General features: G+C 30.9%; 1 protein-coding gene across 6 annotated transcripts in view; it reads left to right on the forward strand.

Annotated features, from left to right (window-relative positions):
• The first annotated feature begins 6650 nt into the window (after positions 1–6650).
• LOC130678420 (protein kinase C-binding protein NELL1-like) overlaps positions 6651–25487 on the forward strand; it is a 100308-nt gene continuing 81471 nt past the window's right edge. For 3 of the 6 annotated variants that reach the window (XR_008991819.1, XM_057485598.1, XM_057485599.1), the window contains exon 1: positions 6653–8701. Coding sequence is in view for 5 of the 6 variants with exons in the window: in XM_057485598.1 (XP_057341581.1) it covers positions 8140–8701 (562 nt within the window). In the remaining variant the exon portion in view is untranslated. Of the gene's footprint in view, positions 8702–25487 lie in introns of all 6 variants that reach the window. The other 3 variants (XM_057485596.1, XM_057485597.1, XM_057485600.1) reach the window with 2 other exon arrangements.

Raw genomic sequence — 25487 nt, forward strand, 5'->3', positions numbered from 1 at the left:
TCTTTTTAGCATTTTGAGAAAAATAATACATGATAAAGGCTGAGGGTTGTTTGTAAAAGTTAAAAATATGTTACATGATTTATTCAAAGACTAAGTTTGAAAACTCTTGGTCATTTTTTCACGCTAGGGTCAACCCTGATTAAGAAAAATGATTTGATCCATGCTCGGTGTATATCTATATATTACCCAATTCAAATTGTTTCAAATCATTTTAAATTGTTTTGAATCATTTCAAATCATTTTTCTTAATCACGGAAATTATTACTGTTAACACATACGACATTTCACGGACGTGTGTCTTTTTGTCATGTTGTGATAAATTTATATCAAAATTCGTAAAGACTTCAAAAATAATTGTGATAATAATGTAAAAGACGGTAGTATATGAGAAATAAACTAATAATTCCAGTAAACAGAAGAAATTTTTCAGTAAATATCCTGTTTAAATATTCCAATAAAATCTTATAAAAGTTTTTCCACCAAAATTGATAAAAAATTTGGTACTTTTTAAAAGAATTTATAAGATATTTTCAGTGAAATTTCAGTAAAATAATTTGATTTACAATCATTTATTGGTCGAGATTATTTGCCTGGGTTTCACTAGTATAGGAGAAAGGGGGTAGGGTAGGCAAAACGAGGTACCCCAAAAATTTTATAAAAAAAAAAAAATTTTATATTTTAAATGGTTTTTAAATATTCCAAAATCACTTTTGTAAATATAATTGAGCGTTATTTTCAATTTTTTTTGTTAAACTTTTTCAAAAATCAATTGTCAGTTGAAAAATATTAATGAATTTTGTTTTATGATAAAAACTATTAAAAATTTGTTTTTCTTCTTTTGTATCCAATAATCATGCAAAATATAATTTTTCTTCATATAAATTATTTGCAAAAAAGTTTAACTCAATCAAATTCTTTTAAAATCCAAAAATTTTTTTTTTAACGGTAACTGAAAATTTTTTCTATTTACTTTGAATATCATTAAAAAAAAAAAAAGATTTTGTGTATTTGAGTCCTCGAAAACTTGGTATTTCCTTAATTACCCCATTTTGCCCCTCCCTCCCCTACTTCTATAACAATAAAAATTTTTTATTTTTTTTATTACAAAATGTATAACGACAAGCCCACTCTAGATATAGTTGATCTGTTAGACAACTTAAAGAGGTTCTACGACCCCTCAGGAAGAGATCCTTATCCTTTTAAAGTTGGACGTGCCGTCTGGCATGTTGTGTTAAGGGGAGGGATAGTTGGCGCGTGCCATTACGCATACACATATTATGGTCAATAATTTCTTTATTTTATTATAGTTAAAAATTTTTACTTAATTCATCATTTTTTATTTTTTATTTATCTCGATACATATTATTTGAATTATTATTATTAATTTAACTCGAAGCTATTTTTCAATTAACATTTCGTTACATAAGAGAAGCATAACAATTATTACAATAAAGATTTGATTAGACCTCGATCGTTATTGCAAATTTCCATCATTTACTTAGTCAAATTTTATGAGTGTGAATATAGCAGACATCAGACAAATTTAAAATTATTAATGAAGGGAGTAAATAATTAATAAAATGAAATTGCAAAAAAATGCGCATTTAAAAAAATTAGAAATTAATAAGTGCATTTTTTTTAAATATTATTTTTTTTAATTATTTGCTCCATTCATTAATAATTTTAAATTTGTCTGTCGGCTACATTCACACATCAAATTTTCCTATATTTTCAATAACATATTTTTTTAGTTGTATTTTTTTTTAAATTCCATTCTCATTCAAAATCTCGCTATTTAATTGATTATACTATTCGAACCCCTTATAAATCAATGATCTTTTTGCAGTATACGTCCTTGTGCGTGAAATTTTCCGTTTGTTATTATATCTAATCTGATATTGTCCTACATTAAATTCAAAATCTCTTTGTAAATATTGTGGATATAGATTATGTTTTATTTTATGAATAAATAAACATGAATTGTACAATAATTTTTGTCTAATGGACAAAATGGACAATTATTATTATATATTTTATAACTATTGTATTGTGATTAAATTTTATAGCATTGAAATCAAGTGGATTGATGCTGATCAGAGTGAAAAATAATTTTGTGGTCAAGATAACTTAACGGGCAGGACAAATGACCCGGAAAGACAGCTGCAAATTTTCATTTAGTTTCAAATAAAAGTACACTGTACTATTAGTCTGGCTATTTCTACTGCCACTGCTACTGCTATACACTCTTTTATTCTGATGTACACAATCCTGACAGTATATTTATATATATAATGCAGTAGATAAATCGACAAATAGACGGTCGATATATTTCCACAAATAAAAACTAATGGAACATTACTCACATAATTCAGTTACGGTCAAAATAAATAATAAGAAATTTATCAGTTTTTGTTAACTCATATTATATTACTTGGACTCTTATTCTCGTGTGTAGAAATATTTTTATATTCAAACGTCACGTAATGTTGCATTCAATAATAACAATAATGTAATGAATGACACTGTGACGTGTACGATAAAACTTATACAAGTTAATCGATGGAATATTTTAATTGTACCTACTGCTCGATGATTTATTACGTCCATTATATTTGTAATAAATATATGAAATGTATTTAAAGGTAAAGGTGTCAATTTATGGCTTTTACAAATAGAGATATTCAAGAACTATTAGTTTAAAAAATTTTACGTGGATAAAATACATATTTTCTTGATAATAAATTCGAGTTTTATTGTCGCTATGATATATTGACAAGTGAGATGTCAGTTGTCTATTACAAGTGGGCAGAGATATTAGTAATAGTATTTTTCTCTATTACCCACAATAGTAGACTATAAAAGTAATTCAAAAATAAAAAATTAGCGGAGTAAATTTGGAGTTAATGCGAAGCAGATGACTGTTCATTTACTTAATCCCCTCGAAGTGAAATTTACTCCAGAGGGGAGTTTATTTTAATATTGAAAATCTGTTTCGGAGTGAAATTCACTCCTAAAAGATGTTCATTATAATATGAAAACTCCGAATCGGAGTGAATGCAGATTGAAATAAAATCCGTAATCACTCCGAATTCACTCCCAGTTTTTTACCGTGTACACGAAGAGAATTTTATAGTAAAAGTTATCATCTAGTTATAGTAAAATTGTTAAACTGAATTCAATAGTAGTGAATATCATTTAAATTATTGAATAAACATCTGAATTATTGATGATAATCCGAAATTATAACTTTTATTATCTTAACTAATTATAACTATTATCAACATCGTAATTCTTAATAACAGTCTGAAGCTTGTCTACATGTAATTTTTTCTTTGTTTAACTGTGATGAATTTCACTTAATACTTGGATGATTGCTATTTTGATAATCATACTCAAACATTTAAAGTTATCAATAATAGCTCCAATATTTGGAAAGTTTTAGTATACTCGGACTTAAACGATTGTATTGTTACCTATTTTAATTATTTAAAGGACGAAATTTACATAGTTAAAATATGGATATAAATAAAGGATTTAAATTTATATACAGTGTCAACTCTATATAACGACACTCCATTTAACGTCAAACTCCGTATAACGTCAAAATTTCTCGACTTTGGTTGGTTTACATTGTTGTCTATACAATAATACACTCCATATAGCATCACGCTCACTCTAATTAACGACCACAATAAGGCATTACTAATAACTAGGAAGTACTGACTAAGTTGCCAAAATCAATGGAAATGTAGTTGTGTATGTTTTCTTTTACTGACATACCGAAAATTCTAAGAAATGCAGTCGTATGTTTGTTGTGTGAATGAACTTACACATGTTTACCTCAACTACTCGGCTTTCGTTAGTTACACGTTATCATAATCTCTCAGTTGCCTAAAAACCCTCAAACTACAAGAATGGCGAGTAAAAGAAAATCTTTGTGTGTTGACGAAAAAGTTTCATTAATACGTGCTATAGAAGCTGGTGAAACAATTAGTGATGTTGGGAGACGGTTTGGATTTAGTCGCTCCACCGTGTCTACCATATGGAAAAATAAAGAAAAAATTCTGCATGCCGAAGAAGATGGACGATCTGCCAAAAAATTGAAGAAACCTCAATATGAAGACCTTGATCAAGCAATGATAACATGGTTTCATAGGCAACGTCAAAATAATATTCCTATCTCGGGACCAATCATGAAAGTTAAAGCAGAACATTTTGCTGAAGAACTAGGATTAAGTGCTTTCAAAGCATTAAAAATTTATCTGAAAATTTACAAACCTACATAGAAGTTGACGACAGTCTGGTTACAACAGTTTCATTGAAAGATGAAGAAATTTTAAATTCTGTGAAAAACACCGAGGAACAGCAGGTGGATGAAGATGAAGATGAGAAAGACGACCCTGAGCCTCCACCAAGCATCAACGAAGCACTTAATGCAGCAAAATTGTTGGAAAAATATTTTTTATTCAATGAAGTTGATGTGACAGTATCTTATGATATGAGTAAAATTTATAATAAATTACAGTTAAAATATTGGTGCAACAAAAAATATCAGACTAAAATAACCGACTATACGCAATAAGCGTTGCTATTCGTATTGTATTGTTGTTATTTGTATAATATTATTTGTATAATACACTTGTACATGTTAGAACGTTAAAATAATGCATTTTTTTCTTTCTTTCCATTTAACGACCACTCTCTATAACGTCGAAAAATGCACGGTCCCTTAAGTGACGTTATATAGAGTTTACACTGTATATAAATTTATCCTATTTATTGTTTCAGAATTTTTACAAACGTGAATGGTAACAGTTACCATCTTCGATTGTAAAAATTATAATCTTTAATAGTTACAATTAGCATCTTCGATGTAGTTGTCACCACCATAAATTGTAACTGTTATCATTCTCAATAATAAAACTAATTATTTTACTACTGCACGCAGATAATTTTTGAGTAAAAATTATCCATAAAGTTTGGTACTGTAAGGACATCTAGCCAGTAACTAAATTTTTACTGTTGTTAGTAGAAATGCACTTCATTATCATGCTATCGACTAGTATATTTTACAATGTGCATGGGAAAAATTGACATATTAACCACATGTCCTCAGTATCAAACTTTTCGGGTAATTTTTACTAAAAACTTCTCTGCATGCGAAAAATTTTGCTACCATTTGAAATAGTTGAAATTAAAAATTTAGTATCGTAAAGAGCATAATAAGATTTTCTTCATATATTTTTTACATAGTAAAAAATATTGTGTAATTGTGTCGAAAACGGTTTGTGTTAAAAATTGTAGTGTGTTAAACTAACACAAAGTTTGTGTCACTTTCTTTTGTAACATAAAAAATGTGTTATACACTTTTTATTAACACATTTTGTGTGTTACTGTGGAATTCTTTGCGCCCTCTTGTGGCGATATTTCAACATAATCTTTTTGTTAAAAAGGGGTTACACAAAATTTGTGTCAAAATTTCAACACAAATTTCGTGTCAACCGTTTTTAACACACAAACTGTGTTGATTTTACACAATATTTTTTACTGTGTACTGTCGCTATGATATATTGACCAGTGAGATGTCAGATGTCTATTACAAGTGGGCAGAGATGTTAGTAATAGTAATATAATAGTAGAAGTATAAGCAAAAGTAGCAGCGGTTTAAAAAGGCCCACGCGGCTCGCGGGGACCCGCAACGACAACAAGTTGCAACCACCTGGCGGCGTTGATGACGGCCACCCAGTACCTCCAGGTGCTCTCGAAAACCCCCTGTTTGCCTGCTGTCTATTCACACGTCTAAGAGAAAGAGAGAGAAAGGAAAAAATAATAACCAGACAAAAAAATTGTTAGTGTAAGTACGATGGAGGAAGAAAGTAGTAAGTTCCACTTGGACGCATTACGTTGCCTGTTATTCTAGTATATTATTACTCTAAAAAATTTTTATACAAAAAGTTATCTCTTTATCTTTCAGGAAAATTTAAGGATATTGATGACTGTTGAATTTTTTGTGAAATGGTTTTTTTTTTCTATTTTTTCCATGATGATAAATTATCGGTAAAGTTATCGTATCATCTTATAAGTGAAAAAAGTATACGAAGAGTCGAGCAACTCAGTGAATATACTATACGAGTTTAAACATAAACTTTTAAACTTGCGAAAGTTGTTAACAATAAAAATTGAATTGCAGATAGTAAAGGTGTTCGGTTTTCTTTAAAAAGAAAAAAAATTTTTAACTCATGTGAATAAAAGAAGCAGATGATGATGATGATGATGATGATGATGATGATGAGAAAATGGAAAAAGAAAAAGAAGTAGAAGTAGAAGAGTTTATTATAAGAATGTATAAGAAATGGAGACAATAAAGTATAAGATGTAGTGGCCGAGTACGAATAAGAGGATGAGGAGCAGGGAGGAAGGGTTCTCGGCAGGTCGCAGAGCTTCAGACACAGAGCATCGATTCGCCAGGACGATGGCTTTAAGGGGAATCGCGGGGTGTCGCGTGAAGCCGCCGTCGCGACGCCGTTGTTGGCGCTGCTGTTGCTGCTACTCCACCACCAACCACCACCACCGCCACCACCACGATCATCACCACTATTACCACCAGCAACAGCAGCACCACCACCACACTACTGCTACTACTATTGCTACTACTCCTACTATTACTACTACTACTACTACTACTGCTACTACTTCTACTAGCACCTTGGCCGTTTCTGGTGGCACGAATGCGACGCGCGTGCGGCAAAAGGTCCGGCGCTGACGGCCGGCGCCCGTGTACGACGTGCGTGTGTGCCGCGCTGCTGGCGAGCCCTCAGCTCAGTAGTCAGAGCGCCGCGCCAGTCTTCAACGAACTCCCCGTCGACTATCAGCCAATGCCGCTTCGGGCCGCGTTAATTTCGAGCTACCGGGACACTAACGTGCCGACTCGTGTCGTCGGCTTTACCTACTTAAATTATTACTATTACTATTGTCAACTTTTGTGGAATATTATTATAATTTATACACAATTGTCATCCTCATTGCAACAACTAAACAATTATAATCATAATTACATTAACAATAACGATAAATTAAATAGCGATAGTTGTCAATCACTTACGAGATCCCGTCAAATAGTAAAGCAAAGACGTCTGCAAAAACTACTACTGCATTTAGCTTACGAAGAGTGGAAACGACGGAAGTGCAGTGCCACCGGCGTTAAATAGTCGGTGTTATTTAAACGTGAACTATATTTTAAACACGTTTTGTAATATAAATATATAATATTTACGCGCTATATATATATATTTATATTTTTCAGTTTTATTTTTTTTAAATTAAAAATGTTTTAATATTAAAACACATTACACTACTGTATGTACGTACCCTCTATCACACGTTTGACACAGTTGAGTCTGCGCTGTGAGAGGTTCGCGAGCGGGGGTTGAAAACTCCAGGTGACCGCGTGGACAGACACAAGGCAATCGGAGTGAATAGTAGTGATATTAATTCACAATAAATATGATAAATAATTTTCAATAAATATTTATTTTAATTTTAAACAGTGAAGTGAATTATTTAGTAAAATTAGTTTTTTTATTTTTTGAAATAAAGGAAAAAGTTTGCTACCAAGATATAAATATATTAAGTGACTTGGTTTTATTAATATTTTTTTTAAATTTTATTTTACCTTCATTGAGGTGGTTCGCAGTTCGTGGCCCGGTTAGAGGGTTTCTCTCGGTCGCGGCCTCCCTACTCTACGTCGGATCTCCTTCACGTCAACTAAGGGACGTCTGTCTTACTGTCGGTTCGCGACAGGGCTAATCACGCGCACAAGTGCATATTAATATATATATATATATATGCATAAATATTAAATATATATAAATTATATTAATTTAAAGTGATAATAATATAATTGAAAAATAAGTGATTGGAGTATTTCTGACTGGACTTCTGTCTTTTATCCAGCGATCGTTACGTGATCGCAGGGAGGAAAAGACAGGGATAAATAATAATAAAGGCACGTTAAAAGTGTGCCAGTTAGTCGTGGTGATGCCTCGTAGATCGGTACAGGAGCAGTTAGCTGGTAAGGAAGCAGGCGGTGTTGATCGGAAACGCTGACGAGACCAGTTCCCGCTGGGCCCGGTCCAGGCCATGATCGGCCCGCCTACCCAGAGGGCACGCACCCACCAGCGTCGAACTCGTCATCGTCAACCGGTAACGCCGGTTGACAATAAAGATCAACTATACGTTACGTCATTGTCGTCAATTACCACTCCATTGTCATTACCATCGACGACACCTTTGCTGTCTTCAACATCACCTTTTGAGTCGGGATTTTGTGGTGTTCAGCGAATTCGGTTTGATGCCACTGACCGAGATACTGTTTGGCGGCTACCAACCCCCGATGACGATCAACGAGACAAGGACGCTGCTGATGTGCAGTTTATTAATTCAAAATTAAATAAAACCAACAGTAGATTAAGAAAGTGCAGTAATAATAATAATAATAATAATAATAATTATAATAATAGTAATAATAGTAGTAATAGTAATAATATTAAAAGTAAAGATAAAAATTATAATATTGATAATAATACAAGAACTACAGTACTGCAACAAGCAAGACGACAACGCGGAAGGGCGCGGAATCACGGCATCGTCTTCCTTCTTTTTGCCATCGCCGTAACCTTCCTTGCACTTTTCTTCCCACCAGGTACCGTTATGTTTTTTTTAAATAATTATTATTTAAAATCTGATATCTATATCGCATTCAAAAATACTAAGGAGTGATAATAATAATAATTATTATTATTGTCTGGAGATTGATATAAATTTAGTAACTTTAACCAGCAGTACTGGTCTAATATAAAAAAGTATATATTGGCAATTGTACCGCCTGTGCGTGTCTTTTGCTCGGCTTGTTCTTTTATCGCACTTCTTCACTCTCAACATCCATATATTTAATATACATATATTTAGTGGTACGAGAAGTCGGTGTAACGGACGCAGTCTCGTCGCCGACAAAATATCGTAGCGTGTGTCTCGCAGACACTTTCGAGCCGCGCCCACGTAGTCAACGATGTTATTTATCCCTACGTCTGCCGATGCCGGGTGCCAAGAGTGTATTTTTTCGCGCGCTACCTATACTCGGATGGACCGTTTCACTCTTTTCACTCATGTCACTTACACACTATATCTCTATTTTATTTATTCTTATTCGCTTCTCTTATACTGCGTCTGGTCTCATCTGTGTTTTCTGATACTGAACTCACTGAGATGAGACAAGATCTACACGTCAGATAAACCAGCAGAGACATTGCTGAGAAAAAATATATACATATGCATATTTTACACAGCATCCAACCGGTATCTTGGTTACCGTATTGTTGTCCTTGTCATCAGCTCCTACACAGAAAAAAAAATTTCCACTGAACGTGAATATTCTTGATTAAAGAAATTTTTTTTTACAACTTCAATTTTCTCGAATAAAGTAGAAATCTCTGGCCAAGACAACTTCTCGGCAGAAGAAAATCTTCACTTGGTTCCCGAAAACGTTTGACTTCAAAAATATTTTCTTTTAATTATTAATTAATGAAATAAAACAAAAGTATGTTGCACCGAAATAAATAAAGTTGCAAAACACAATAGTCGAGATGATGATGATTAGAAAATTGGCCACCGCAAATCAGTTGAATGGATTCTGCCGAGTGTATCTTTAAGGTCAGGCCCGATTTATTGATCGAATTTATTGGGTCAATTGATCTGACAACTGATTCTTAGAACTATACCATCAGTAAGTTACTCAATAGAAGGTCTTTTTAATGCCGCTAACTGTCGCGAAAAAATGCAAATGTCTATTGTTATATTGTAACCTATGTCAAGGCTACTCTGTTGTTATTATTTATTTTTTATATCTATCTGCTATGAATTTTATTGATGATAAATCCAATGATTTTTTATTGGTAAAACTGAAACTCAGATAAGTTTTTTATAAAGTATTTATAATTTTATTTGTTAAAAGTGGTTGGCCATTACACACTCGCGATGCGATCAGAGGACGAGACACATAACATTAAAATGTATTTATAATTGTTTATTTCCCTGTCTGGTGTGAGAAATAAAAAGTAAGAGTCGTCGTAGAGCAAAAGATATTTTTTAGTCGCAAGCATCGTCATATATATACTGTTCGTATTCATATATTTAAGACCTCCCAACGCGAATGTATATCAACGCCGAATCTGTGTGATCAACGGGACGAAGAGCGGTGATGGCCGTAGCTCTCCCCAATTCTATGCTACTCTTAAATTTAGACATTATACTAAGTCTTCTCTTCACTTCTTATACTAAGATCCACTAAAATTCGTTTTTCATGGTTTACGTTACGTTCGTATTATTTTTTTCATCATTATAAATTTTATTATTTATTATTTTAACCAATTAATCTTTTCATCATTAGCTTTGAGGACTTTGTTTTTTTAAATATTTATCAATCACCGTTATTACTTTTTATATAAGTTTTTATTAACCCGGGTCAAAAATAAAACTTTATTTAGACTTGGTTTACCAAGCCGAAATTTCGAGCCGTTTTTCACGAGACAAACTCGACTTTTTTTAACGGAAGTATGAAATTCATTGAGTTTTCGCTGAGGTTTAGACTTAGCTGGCTTACTTAGTCAGGATTTAAGACGAAAAAGTCGAAATCAAGTCGAAATTGACTTGGTTTAGACTTATTTGACTTAAATTTCAAGACGGAAAAGTCAAAATCAAGTCAATTTTGACTTATTTGACTTAAATTAAAAGGCGAAAAAGTCAAAACTAAGATGAAACATGAAAAACACATTTTACACTAAAAAATACTGCTTGCTGTTGACTTGATTGATCAAGTCTAAAGTAAAGCGAATCAATTTTTTTTTCTATTTGGTTCAGCAAATCGAAACCCAGGTCAGAAATAAAACTTGATTTAGACTTTGGTTACCAAGTAGAAATTTCGAGCCGTTTTTCACAAGATAAATTCAACTCTTTTTTACGAAAATTTGAAATAGATTGAGTTTTCGCCTTGGTTTAGACTTAACTGACTTACTCGCACCTCAAATCGAAGTGTTTTAATTTAAAACACCTGAGTATTTAATTGCCATTTAAATACATTGCAGTCACTTTCTAAACTTCGCAAGTGTGTAGAAAGTGAGTACAATGTATCTGAATGGCAATGAAATACTTAGGTGTTTAAAATTTAAACACTTCGATTTAAAGTGTAGTGACAATTTAAGACAAAGAAATCAAGTCGAAATTGACTTGTTTTAAACTCATTCGACTCGAATTATAAGCCGAAAAAGTTAAAACTAAAGTGAAACATGAAAAACCATTTTACACTAAAAAATCCTGCTTGCTATTGACTTGAATGATCAAGTCTAAAGTAAGGCAAATCAATTTTTTTTCGAATTGGTTCAGCATCAAAAATAACGTGGATGACTGTCTTGCTCGAAGTGAAGACGAATTGAAACTAAGATGAAAAAAGTTCTAAAAATTGACAAAAATTTAATTTTAGTCAAAAAACTCAAGATCTTCTCGGAAAATCGATAACTTCTAAAAAAATAAGATGAAGCGAGCCTGAATCAAGTTTTATTTTTGATCCGGGAAGTGATCAAAGTCTTACATACTTTGGTATTTATATATTGTGGATAAAATTTTCCAGTCTTAATTTCAAATCGTTCAGTTACATTTCATACTTTTTTATTTTAACTTTTTTTATGTTAATAATATAAGAATATTTTAGCGTCTCTAGGGGTTACTTTAGCTTCGGCTGTTCAATGTCCGTCTTTTTAGGGAGGAATGACGTGTGCCCTGGTCTCCCTTTGGATTCATACTCCCCAAACTAGCACGCACCATCGAATGTATTTCCGTCACGGTCTTCGAATAATATATTTCGTGCAAACTACAATAATATCAATGTATACGTATTTGTAAATGTATATATTTATGGATGTATCAAGAAATATATATATACATACATTTGTATATATTCTTCATGCATATATGCTTTCTTAGATTTTTTTGTCGTTTTTTTTTATAAAAACCCCGTGAAATTTAACAGATTTTATCCTCAAGGGGATTACCGCACCCTTGTTATCCTTTGTTAAAAATTTATTCAGTTTTATTTTTTCTCACATTTTTCTTTTTCTAACTTATACTTTAAGTTTATTTGACAATAAAATTCGAAAAAAGGATCATTTGACCGTACTAAGAATGAATTTTATATTTTAATGCTAGAATAAATTAATTCTTATAAAAAAAATATTTAAGTATATATTTAACCTTGTAGTTGTGGTAAATGAATTGAGAGGCGCCGGGATAGAAGTGCATTTTTAAAATATTTATAAAAAAAAAAAAAAAAAAAAATTCTTTGTCTGCTGGCGCCTCTTCGAGATCATTCGATCAAAATGAATTTAAACCCTTCATTCTATCACAGCGGGGCTCTTTTTTAAATCCTTCGCGTTTGATTTTTTTTTTAATTCTAAGAAAGAAATCTAAAGCGAATAAAAAAAATGTATAAAAAATAAGTACGTATTCAAATGTGATTCAAAAAAAAACTGAGGGATTTTTTTTTTTATTTATACAAAGAATGTTAAATAGATTTTTCGAATGCGTCCTATTGAATTGTTTTATCAAAAGAAATATAAACCGTGTGCGTGAAAATTCAAATCAAGAATTTGTATCGCGACATGTGTGATGACACCAAAATACGGGTTAATAATGGTGTTAAAATTTACTGATATAAAACAATTAAATTTTACAATACTGAAATTTTTACACTTTTGCGTTTGAAAAATTTTTTATCACTCATATTGTAATTTTTAGTTTTGTTTTGTGCCCATAATTTTAAGAGGCTGCTTTGCTGTCTATTACATAACAAAAAAAAAATTAAGGTAAATTTACTATGAGGTAAAAGAAACTAGAAAAAGTCCAAAAATTTAGTGATTTCTCTTTTTACTTCAATTAAAAATTTATTCGATGGTAAAAATTACTGATTAACATAAATTTAATTATCGTGAGTTCATCCTGCAAAAAAATTTCAAAATGAACGCAGATTAAATCTGAAGTAGATGTGGATTGGATGGATTTTTTTTTTATTCAACTTCCGTAGAGTGAAATCCACTCCGAAAAGATTGACTTCGAGTGACGGAGACGAAGTAGATTTGGATTGAAATAAAATCCATATTTACTCCAAATTCACTCTCGATTTTTTATAGTACAGCACAAAAGAACGGATTATATTTTTCTTCTGGATATATATAGAGACACGAAATTATAAACGAGTAAATTGTATGCATATCATCAATTGTTTGTTGTAAATTTACTCGAAAAATTTTAGCGTATCTTGAAAAATATAACGTAGACCCTGAAACGTAAATCGTGACTCATAGAAGTAAAAGTCAATCTTCTGGCATGCCGAGGGTTAAACTTTATATTACGGTATCGACCACCTTTTTGTCAATGGAAAAGTTTATCATGGCGGTGAAAGACAAAAAGGAAATGAAGATAAGAGATGCTCATTCATATGGAAAAAGCAAAAGATATAAGTATATATACATATATGTACGATAATATAAATGGTTACATTGTATAATGTATACATACATGATAAGAAAAATTCAAATATTCAATCTGTGAATATTTATCCAAGATAAAGATATTGAATCAATGCGATGTGAAAAGACCAGTACGTTTTAAATTAATTAACGTGTGATATTTCATTTATTTATTTTAAATTTATTAGCCTATTAATTGTAACAAATTTATTGCAGATATAAATTTATATATATTTTACTCATTAACTGTAAATTCTCATAAATTAAATCTTGCGTCATCCGTTATTCTGGTTATTATAAGGCGGGAACACCATATATGTTATTGCATGATGTTAAATTATATCTTATGTTAATAGATATATTTTTAATTAAATGTAACTAACATTCAAATTTAAAAAAAATTATTTTTATTTTACGAATATAGAAAACTAGTTTTAAAAATTTTATTTTTTATCATAAGAATAAAAGTTCATTATATATATCTTTAATTTTTTATTCATTACCCGCGAAATCAGGAATTTTGAAAATTTATAAATAATTTCATTAAATTCAAAATATATATTTTGGATATTCAAAATAATTTTTTAAAATTACTATTGAGTTTTTAAATTTGATAACAATTTTATTTACAGTGGAGGCAATTATTTATTTTGTTTTTGAAATTTATGTTTCATTCAAAAACATTTTAATTAATATTAAATAAAAAAGTCTCCGTCAGTACGCTCCAAATTTTCAAAATAAAAAACTTAAAATTGTTCACTTAAAATATGAGTTTAATAATTTTTCATATCTGAAAAAATTTTCATATTGTTTTTCATAAATTTTAGATTTATCAATAATAAATTGACTAAAAATTGTATTAATGACCAATTTCATTTTTATCAAGAGTGCAAGTTCATCTTTTTCAAAATAATTTTATTTTTCCACAGAAAATTTTTATAACAGATTTAAACTTTGAAAATAAATATCTTTGTCTGAAAATACGATGTCACGCTTAAATAACCGCGACAAAATAACCAACGAAACACACTCAAAAACCATGATAAAAAGGCGGTTATTTTGTCTTTGGTTGAACTGTTACGCAACCGAAAATACATCCAAATACATGACTTAGAAATTGAAAGATCTTTCAAAAAGAGAGCATACATTTTTTTTTAAATTTAGAGCAAGTATTTGCCATCAATATTTTAACTCCATTTCTCATCAGAAAACTTTTCAAAAATGAGGAAAATTATTGTGACCCTAATTTCGAGTTACAAAAAATTCAAAACGACCTAAAATCTGACATACATTTCGTTACCTAATAGAGTCAACTAAAAATATTTCATCAAATAATAAATAAAAAATAAAATCCACACCTAAAAAGTACAACATTCACATCATTATTTCTTTATTTACCTAAGCTTCATCTTTAACAACTGACCATTATTAAGTATCTCATATTAGTAACACCCCATAAATCACGATACTTATTTTTCTATATATATATAATCATAAGAAAACCAGGTAGCGATTTTTTTATTTCTCTTTCTGAAAGATAAAAAATAAAAAATAAAAATATGTACCTGCGGTTATGTCTAGCAGTCTACTACATATATATCTATCTATCAGTCTACATCGTCTACAGTGGGTAGATTCTCAGACAAGAGTATTTTTCCAAGCCACTGAGGATATATGAATCGAGTGGAGTAGGTGAAGATATATAGTGTAGTAGAAAGAGCGAAAGTGAGTAGGGTATAAGGCTGTAGGCTGCAAGGTATGAGTAGGGAAGAAAACCCATAAGAATAGTATAGTGCACAGTGATGCTCGTGTATTAGGTATGACAGCTGCTGTCACGGCTGGTGCTTCGACCATGTGCTCGGCCGTGCGCGCACACGTCTCGGCTATTTTTTTTTTCTTTTTTTTCCTTTATTTTGTTATTTTGTTCACCAACACTACACCCTCATTTGGTGTATACTCAACATTCACCTTCCACTTACTCTCGTTCTTCATTATATTACTATACTTGTCTCATAAACCTCAACATGTAACATCTTGCGTTAGTTATTCCCTCTCTTTCTTTTCATTAGTCTTAAAGGTACTTGTTAGCGACCACTTGCGGCTCAAGTGCCTCTTCCTGTATTCCTTGGGGGTACCTTTGAGGCCTGCCTCAACCCTTGGCGCTAAATTACACGCGAAAAGCCTCAACATTTTTTTTTTTTTAATACTAAATATTATAGTCTGAAAATGTCTGTTGGTCTGTTTACTTTATATATAATTAGGGGTGAGGGACATTTTCATTTTACCAGATAAAATTGTTGCCATATTATTGAGAGTAAAAGTGTAACGAAAGATTTTAATTTTTATATTTTCTTTACGGAAAAAAAAGATTGACAACACGGAAAAAAAATAACTTTAAAAATGAGTATTTGAAATTATAACCCGAAACCCGGGTGTCAATATGGGGAATTTTAACATTCAAATATTAAATTTTTTAATACGTGTCGTCAATTTTCTAAGTATCAGTTACGATTTTTGAAGTTCAAATAGTAATTTTTCTTACATAGACAATAAATTTTCATACTTATCTTGTAATTATTCACGTTTGAATCATAAACGAAAAAATTTATATAGTTCATTTTTTTCCGTGAATAATTGTAGTTCAACTTCTAATTATTTATGTTATGTTCAATAACTAATGTCGTTTCAATCAGTAAAATTATGATTTGAATGTTTAAACTGCTATAATTAACAGTTAATCGTTGAAATATACTGCGACTATTTAAAATTACTACTTAAACCTTAAAAAACTACAAGACACTTGTCAAAAAAATGCATCTGTTATTAATTTCTTACGTTCTACTCCATAATATTTATTAAGATTCGGTCTAGGCGCACTGTTGATGAAAATCTGAGTATTATTTACTAATATTTTTTTTCCGTGTTGACACTCTTTTTTAAATAAAGAAAATGGTATTTTGTTTAAAAATATTTTATTACGATTTGTAAAAAATATTGGGGTAAGTTGGTCACCCCCGATAGTTTAGCTATTTTTTAATTTCTACTAAGAAAAATTTTTTCTTACAATAGTGGCCCATTTTACCTCAGAGTCGATTTTTTCTAGTTTCCAATAAAAAAATTTAAATAGTAAATATTTGAAAATAATTTTTTTCCATTGAAAATTTTAAAATAACCGCATGCTCAAGCTGATCAATTTTCCTCATACTGTAAAAAAATTTGTGGAGTAAATGCGGATTAAATCTGAAGTAAATATGGAGCAGATAATTTTTTAAATATTTAATCCTCGGAGTGAAATTTATTCCGAAGGGAAATTAATTTTAACATTAAAACTCCAATTCGGAGTTAATGCGAATGATTAAAATTTATATCACTCTGCTAAAAAAAATCCCTATTTACGAAATATGCGCAGTAATTTCCCTTAAACTCGGAATTCCGAGTGACAGAGTGAATTCGGATGAAAATAAAATCCATTTTCAATCCGAATTCTTGTTTACAAAAAAAAAATTTTTGTTGTTAAAAAAATGGTGTCTCATTTTGCCCCAGGTTCTACTACTATATATAAATATAAGTGTGTGAATATTTATATTTCGAGCCACGAATAGTGTGTTTAGATTGAAACATGATGGCAATTTGTATTCAATATGAATTACTTTTATACGAGAGATATTTGAGTCTTTACTTATGTCATTGCTAAGTAGGTTGGCTGTGTCTTAACACGAGTGACAATAATCCGTACCACGTGAATATATGTTTTACACTATATTGTACGTGCTTCATAATAATTTAACGAAAAACCTTTCATATTTATTTATTATTTATTATTACAAGTGAATTTATAAATATTTCATAAAGTTCAGATTTACTATTTTATTTTTCAAACATAATTTCGCAATAAACTTTTTGTTTCATCACCTAAAAGTATCATAAAATAAAATTGTTTAAATGATAAATAAATATCAATCAACACCCCGATCGTTAGCTTAAAAAAATATGTAATTTAATTACTAAAAAGCTTTTTTAACTCATAGTCATAATAAATGAATATCAAAGCAATTTATATAACAGCTGAGTATATTAAAGAGTGTCTTATCTACTTGACTTATTAAAGTGCCTAATAACTTATGCATTAAGTTATCCACCACCTCATCATCATCATTTTAGTTAAATTAGCTGTCAGTAAAAAAAAAAATTAAAAATTAATAAAAATATAAGCATTTAGTTTTTGAGCAATCGGCAGTCAGGGCATTTGAAATCGACCGTAGGTACAAAAAATCGGTGGTAAAATGGACTTATTTTAACACTGGTGCGGTGTTATAATAAACTCACACACAGTCAAAAATTTTCGTGTGAAAATGGCCTCTGAGAACTGCCCATACAAAGTCGCCGAGCTTCGAAATTTTCCCATAGATCGGCCGATGCCTGGTTTGCAATGATTGGCCAATAAATGGCTAACTATACTAGCCCATGCATGGTGAATCAATGGCAGCCGTCTGTTTGCTTATAAAAACGGCGCACAATTAACCGCCGTTCGTTGGCCAACGGTTTAATCGAGTGCTCTTGATACCAAGCTTTGGCCGATGATTGATTGCCACGATTGGCCAATGTTTGGCATACTGTTATCATTCGATATTTAGCCGATCTTCGGCCGATGCTTGAAAATTGGCAACCATTGACGACCCAGTAATGGGCCGATTCTTTTTTTTTTGTATGGGTTTACACGGCCGTGTAGTGTGAAATAACGGTTTAAAAAATCCTCGATGTAAATAATTCAACCGTGGAATTTTAACGCGGTGTGATCTACTTTTTTTTACACCATTCCGTGTCTCGTTATAATTTTGATTAATGAGCAGCAAATCTTTGAACGTTTTTAACATCTAAATTAACAACAGAATTGATTTTATTGAGATATTTAATAGTATTTTGAACATTTCCTTGTTTTTCTTAATGATTGACCGTGAAAAAATTTTTAATTTGCACCGCCTTCATTTGACAATATTTGGTGTAATTTTCATACCAAAATTTTTACAACGACTAATTTACACTACACCGAGTCAAAAAGTTTTTACAGTGCACCGGTGTAGTGATGCTATTTAGCAGTGTGTTATCTAACCGATGTTAAAATGGTGTATATGCGGAGTCCAGCTCCGATTGAAATATGAGGGTGTGAGCATAAATGTTTCAAGATCTACAAAATAATGTTCTGTGTAAAAATGGTCCCCGAGGACTTTGCATGGTGTCCTTAGTGTGAAACATCAAGTGTACTCTTAACAGGGTGTGAGTGTTGTCCTTTACACCGTTCGGTGTTATTAGCTTAGAATTCATATATTGTTTGATAGTCACTTTTATCAAACTAAACAAATTGCATGAATTTGTGGTTACTTATCAAATTAAATATGTAGGAACAATATTGTAATTATTTTTAATGTGGTAATAACTGACTTAAAGATGATAAATCAATCATGGATAATTTAATTTTATTTTTCTCGTTAATTTAGTTTGCAAAAAGACTCGAATCATAAAAATCTGTTCCCCAGATTTTATGCAATAACATTAACATGTAATTGTGGACAAATATTCTTTAGATTTCTCCGTAAATTAGTAAATCTGTCGTATCTTCAAGTTTTGAAACAACAAAATTTTTTCGTATTTGAAATCCAATTTGACTTCTGATACTTCAAAAATAAAACTACTTTCTTTTAACCCCGGGAAAATTATAACATCGCTACCGTTAATATTTTAACACCGTTTTCGGGGCCACATTTAACACCGATAACCTTATCACCGGGCTAGCGTGGACATACACCATTTTTTTTACAATATATATTTTTGAATGAATTCACAAGTCCATGTAGGTTGGCCATTCGTCAGACTGTCGTAAGCAAGGTAGCGGGTCGATTCACATCACAGATATCATCTCAATCTGAACTTCCTTATTGTGAACCCACCCCGAGTCAACTCTTATCGTCACTAATACTAATAAATCAGTACTTCAACTATAAACAGAAAAATATAACATAACTCAATATAGCTATATAGTATTTGTAGGTTTAGCCAGTATACGGCCCTGTCCCTCGTCCTTCGATTTGTCTTGTAACCGTGTGGTGGTTCAACTTAGAATAGTGCTCGTGCCAGTGCGCGAACATTCGTGCTGGTTATATATTTGTGTTTGTAGTATTCGCAATGGTAGTAGAATCGTATCAGTACAATATCAGTAGTAGTTGTAGCAGTTGTTGTTGTTATTGTAGTCGTAGTGAGTATGAGATGTCGGTGGTAGTTACATTGCGGCATAGTGGAGGTGGAGGGCACCCCGATTGGTTGCTCGGGGGTTGCATAATGCAGCGACCACCGAGTTCGTATAGTCAGGCTGCCTGCCAGGGCGTTGACTTTGCTTCGCTTCGCGCGATATACAACTAAACCGATGCGATTTGACTCTGCGCGAGTAGAGCAATACTACTGTTATTTTAAAGTTTCCTATATATACATACATATATATATATATATATATATATATATATATATATAGTAACTATTTTCTTAAACATTATAGTTTACAGTTAAGAATACTGCCGTGTATTACGTATTACATGTTACGTTATTCTACTGATAAATTTATCGATGACAATCAATAGTATATATTACTAAGTAGCTGTGACATTAGAAAAAGTTAAAGTCGATTGTTGAAGAATTGGTGACTTGTAAGCTAATCGATTGGACGGGATTATTGATGGGTGCTTTTTAATATGTTGAGCTGATAATAGGGCCGTCGTTAACCCCGTTGGAGAAAAGGAAGTTGGAGTAGAGTTTAAGAGGGCTGGTATTGTGAATTGAGAATGAATTTAAGGAAATTAGAGGAAGGGAAGGGAAAGAAATGTAATATAAGGGTCTGATATAGCGACATTGGAATAGGCACGTAGGCAAGGTAGACTTGGATGACCTCCTACTCTCTTGCCACCCCCTCGACGTCTCTCCGTTCCGGGGTCTTCTCGGGGGTTCATCGATCGCCCCCAATCACCCACCTCTGCCATCTTGCAACCCTGTCCTTTTAAAACTCTGACAATTCACATACACAAGTGGATGATAGTACACATGTTATTTTCGGTTGACTGGCTGCTGTTTATTGTTATGTTGTCGTTCTCTTTTATTTTGTAAGATTATATGTGTCATTGGAAAATAGGGAGAAATAAGTCAACGATTTATTTCACGATAATTATATATGACTGATGCTGATTAGATAAGATTTAATAGTCTGTTTAAATGAAAGGGTACATGCATTTTCTAGGTCGTATGACGCAGCAGGGAAGGTCAGGATTGGTTCAAGTCCAACCAACCGATTCTATAATTAGAAAATTTCCGTGGCAGCCACAGCACAACTGGGGTCTAGAGTCAGTGCCAAGTTTTGGATCTCTTCTCATTTCTTATTATGAGTGGTTGCTGTTGTGTCGTTGCATACAATACTCATTTTACTTTGCTCATATTGCTACTGTTACCATCTGGGGAAAATTTATCGAGAATATGTTGAAATTTTTATTATGAGTATCTGCTAAGTGAAAATGTATGATGGCTTTATTGAGATCAAGTATCGAGTTTAATATTTGCTTGGTTTTTTATATTTTAATATTGTCGTGGATTGTCGTGTTTTGCTGAAATTATAATTATTTTCTGTGTTATTAAATAGTTCATGCCACTGACGCTTTGTTTTAAATTTTTCGCAATCGTTTAATATGACACCGGAGAAGTTAAAATTTGTAACAGTTTGGCTTTCACTGTTAATAAAGGACGACTATGTATCTTGGTGCCAACTCGTACATTGGTCTCTTTTTACCCATAAATTATTCGCAAATTGTAATCTCTTTGTCACACAAAATTAAAATGAGACATTGACTAAGTTTGTGAATTAGATATTTATACACGTGTCATTATTGTTGCGTTTCACGAGTTCAACGACAAGTTTTATTAATAAATTTTTAACTTTGTATTCTCGTGAATTATTGTGTCCATTTTAAATGATTATTTAATATACTTTTTTTATATTTATTTATATTAATTTCGGTTGCTAAAAACTTAAATATTTGCCGACTAGTTTATCGACAGTCGAGTATTAGCTGATTTTTAAATTTTCGGTGGTAAACGCTAACGAATTAATACGCGAAACCGGAAATAGAAAAAATATATTTGTTCTATAAAAAATTAAAAATATATAAGAGTAGAAGATTATTTGGATTTACACAGAAATGAATTCTGTCCCAATGAAAAAAGATTTTATACAATTGTATAGAATTATATATCAATTATATATGGACTATATATAATTATATATAGACTATATATAATTGGATAGAAAAAATGGCCCGATCCAATTGTATACAATTTGTATAGAAATTGTATACAATTCTTTACAAATTGTATACAATTCTATATAATTATATACAATTCTATATATTGCAATTATATAGAATTGTATATAATTATATAGACTTGTATACAATTTGTATAGAATTGTATACAATTTCTATACAGTTGTATACAATTGGATCGGGCCATTTTTTGTATATAATTTTATACAATTGTATAAAATCTTTTTTCATCGGGGTATTTGACTTCGATCTCTATAAATCATATTTTTTCATTAATAATATATATTTAGACTTATATAGATCTAGCTAAATAAACTCTAAAAAAATGAGAAAATTAGAAAAATTCAAAATTTTAGATTTTAAAAAAAGATTTTGAAACCTAGCAATTTAAGATCTACATGAATCTGAGTAGATCGATAAAATAATTTATACACTGAAAAAATAGCTCATAGAAATATTGCATTTTCTACACGGAGAGAAATGTCATGTAAATATTCCTATGCAGCATATAGGGGTTAGATTACTCTATAGTTTGTGTCACGACACTCTTATGTGACTGCTTGTACAAACTATAGAGTGATGTAACCATTACTATGCTGCATAGGAATATTTACTATACACTTCTCTCTGTGTACTTACAAGAAATTATGCTTTTGGAAATTTTCAATCGAATATATTTTTAGTGCAATAATTTAAAGATTTCACTCAAAACCATTTTCTTAATCAAAGACCCGCACGGAAAAAGTACATATCCGTATATATTCGGGCAAATCTGAATATATACCGCATATATGAGACATATATTCAGTTTTCCCGTATATATCCCGGATATATACTTTTTTCGTACGGGGAAGTATTGGCTTACTTCGAAATGTGATGATCTTTTTTTTTTGACACAGCGTAAATAATTTAAATTTTCTTCTGTCAAATAAAATTATTCTCCAATTAGATATTAAGTCAATAATGTAATAATTTTTACTGATTAACTACCGAAGAAAATATTTATTTATCACAAGTAATTTTTTTTATCAGTAGAATTTCAAAATTTGAAAAAATTTAAATCTGCATTGACTACATCAGATCTCTTTACATCTAAATTATTTTTTTTGAGTATGAAACAACGCAATGAATTGAATAAATATTTCATTAATTAAAACACTCGCTCCTGAATTAATTCTTTAATTCAATAAATTATTTGCCATCTTGCTCCAAATTTTAAGAATTTTATTTTTAAATACAATAATATATATACTTTGTTTAGTCAGTAAACAAATTTTCAAATTATATATTATTGTTAGAATATTTATTATGTGAGTGACGCATGATTTTCTATTTTAATTTGATCTAATAGCCCGGTAAAAACATTTTCGTCATTGGTTAATACGTACATTATATTTTATGTTGTCACGTAAAACAGTGATTTGGCAAGTTTCCGAGCCAATAAGTCTACTCGTTGAAGTTCAAATACTCTGTTGTCAAAGGGGAATTGAATAAGAGAAAAAAATTTAAGTTGTAATCATTACTTTTTATTTTACGTTTCTTTGTTAATTCAATTTTATTTGAAAATCAGTTTAACTCAGCTTTCAATTTTACGCTTTACTTTTATTATTTTTCTTACTTTAGATCATTCCTTTTTTTCTTTTTTCAATTTACATTCAGCGATGTAATTGTTAAATTGCTTTGATTCATGTCACGAAAACATTTTCAGTGTTCGTGATTTAGAATGAAAGCAACAAATTTGATCATTGAGTTTAATGATATATTTGTTCATCAAATTGCAGTTATAATCTATTTTATACTCAATATATATATAGCTGTCGAGTATCCGATGAAACTATTAATATATTGCAGACACTTTATAATGTAATTGTGAAAGTTTTATAACTTGTCGTTATTACGGTTGTTGTTATTACATATACTTGTAAATCATCCTCTATATATTTCGTAGTGTGAACTGTAAAACTTTTGTATTTCATCAGAAGTGTTATCTCACGTTGAATTATTTCATAACTTGATGATACTAAAGTTCAATATTTGGTTGAAATATAGAAAAATATAACGCGGAAGTTTGATGTATATATTTTTATATCAATACTAATATTAATATTAGAGATCAGTAAACTTGCCCGAGTTAAAATTTAAGGCATAGTTTGAACCTAAATGAGAATTGAAAACCTACATTAGACTTTTTAGGACATATTCATTGTAAAAATTTGAAATAGACCTACTTACCCATACAAAAGAAAAGAATCGGCCCATTACTGGGTCGTGAATGGCTGACAATTTTCAAGCATCGGCCGAAGATCGGCTAAATATCGGATGATAACGGTATGCCAAGCATGGTAGTCGCAAGCATTGGCCAATCGTGGCAATCAATCATCGGCCAAAGCTTGGAATCAAGAGCACTCGATCAAACCGTTGGCCAACGAACGGCGGTTAATTGTGCGCCGTTTTTATAAGCAAAGATGCACGGGCCAGTACAGTTAGCCATTTATTAACCTATCATTGCAAACCAGGCATTGGCTGATCTATGGGAAAATTTCGAAGCTCGGCGACTTTGTATGGGTAGACTTACAAAGGCTTGAATTGAACCTACTTAGACTTATGGAGGCATGAATTAGACCTACACACACATCAATCGTGAAACGAACGATTATTTTTCGAAGTGTATTATAGTTTTTTTTTTATTAACCATAAATATGGATATATTTAAGTATTTCTGTACTTAGTATTTATATTTTATTTAAATTACTAAATCCATTTGTATTCAGACGAAAAAATGCATGATTATTCTAAGTTATTTGTATTATTTTTCATAATAAATTCTCCTTGCATTCATTTTAAGAAAATAAAAATAAATTTTAGTTGCCATTAAAAAAAAAAAAATATTGTTTTTTGCCAAAAATAAGGCATCTTTGAATAAATGCAAAAATTTTTTTTTACATAGTTTCAAGAAAGTTCACTATAATAATTTACATATTATTCGAAGTAGGTACTGTATCTGGACTAGAGTATAAGGGTGGAAATGAAAAGAAATTTTCAAAAAAAAATTGCCCGGAAACCTTAAATTTTACAATCATTTTCGGTCAATCCTTCGTCACAACCCCGATTGCTAGGCTCTCTCTTATTAGTAAATTTTATCTGTATTGAAACCCCTTCATAGAGACTAAATTTGCAAGTACAAAAGTACCAAGCATTCAAAAAAATTTTTGAACTTGTATCACAAGTTCCTAAAAGTAACTATTTAAAGTCTTTTCACTCGTTTTCACTTTGTATATAGGGGAGGGTGGGGCAGAGCGGCCCCCCTAAGCCAATTATTATTTTTTGTGGCTTTCAACCATATGATCACTTTACTTTTGTCCTATTTCGAACAAATTTATGGACATTTTGCCAAAATTCTGAAAAATTTTTTTTTTTTTGTGGGGCAGAGCGGCCCCCCTTCAAAAAGTGATAAAAAAATTTTTTTTTCGTTTTTTTTTTTTTAAATTGTTTTCATCATTAAGAATGTATTTCTTACTCTTGACAACTATTTTTGGTTTTATATTACTCGAAAAAAATT

This window comes from Microplitis mediator, chromosome 2 (assembly GCF_029852145.1).
Source record: "Microplitis mediator isolate UGA2020A chromosome 2, iyMicMedi2.1, whole genome shotgun sequence".
Classification (NCBI taxonomy): domain Eukaryota; kingdom Metazoa; phylum Arthropoda; class Insecta; order Hymenoptera; family Braconidae; genus Microplitis; species Microplitis mediator.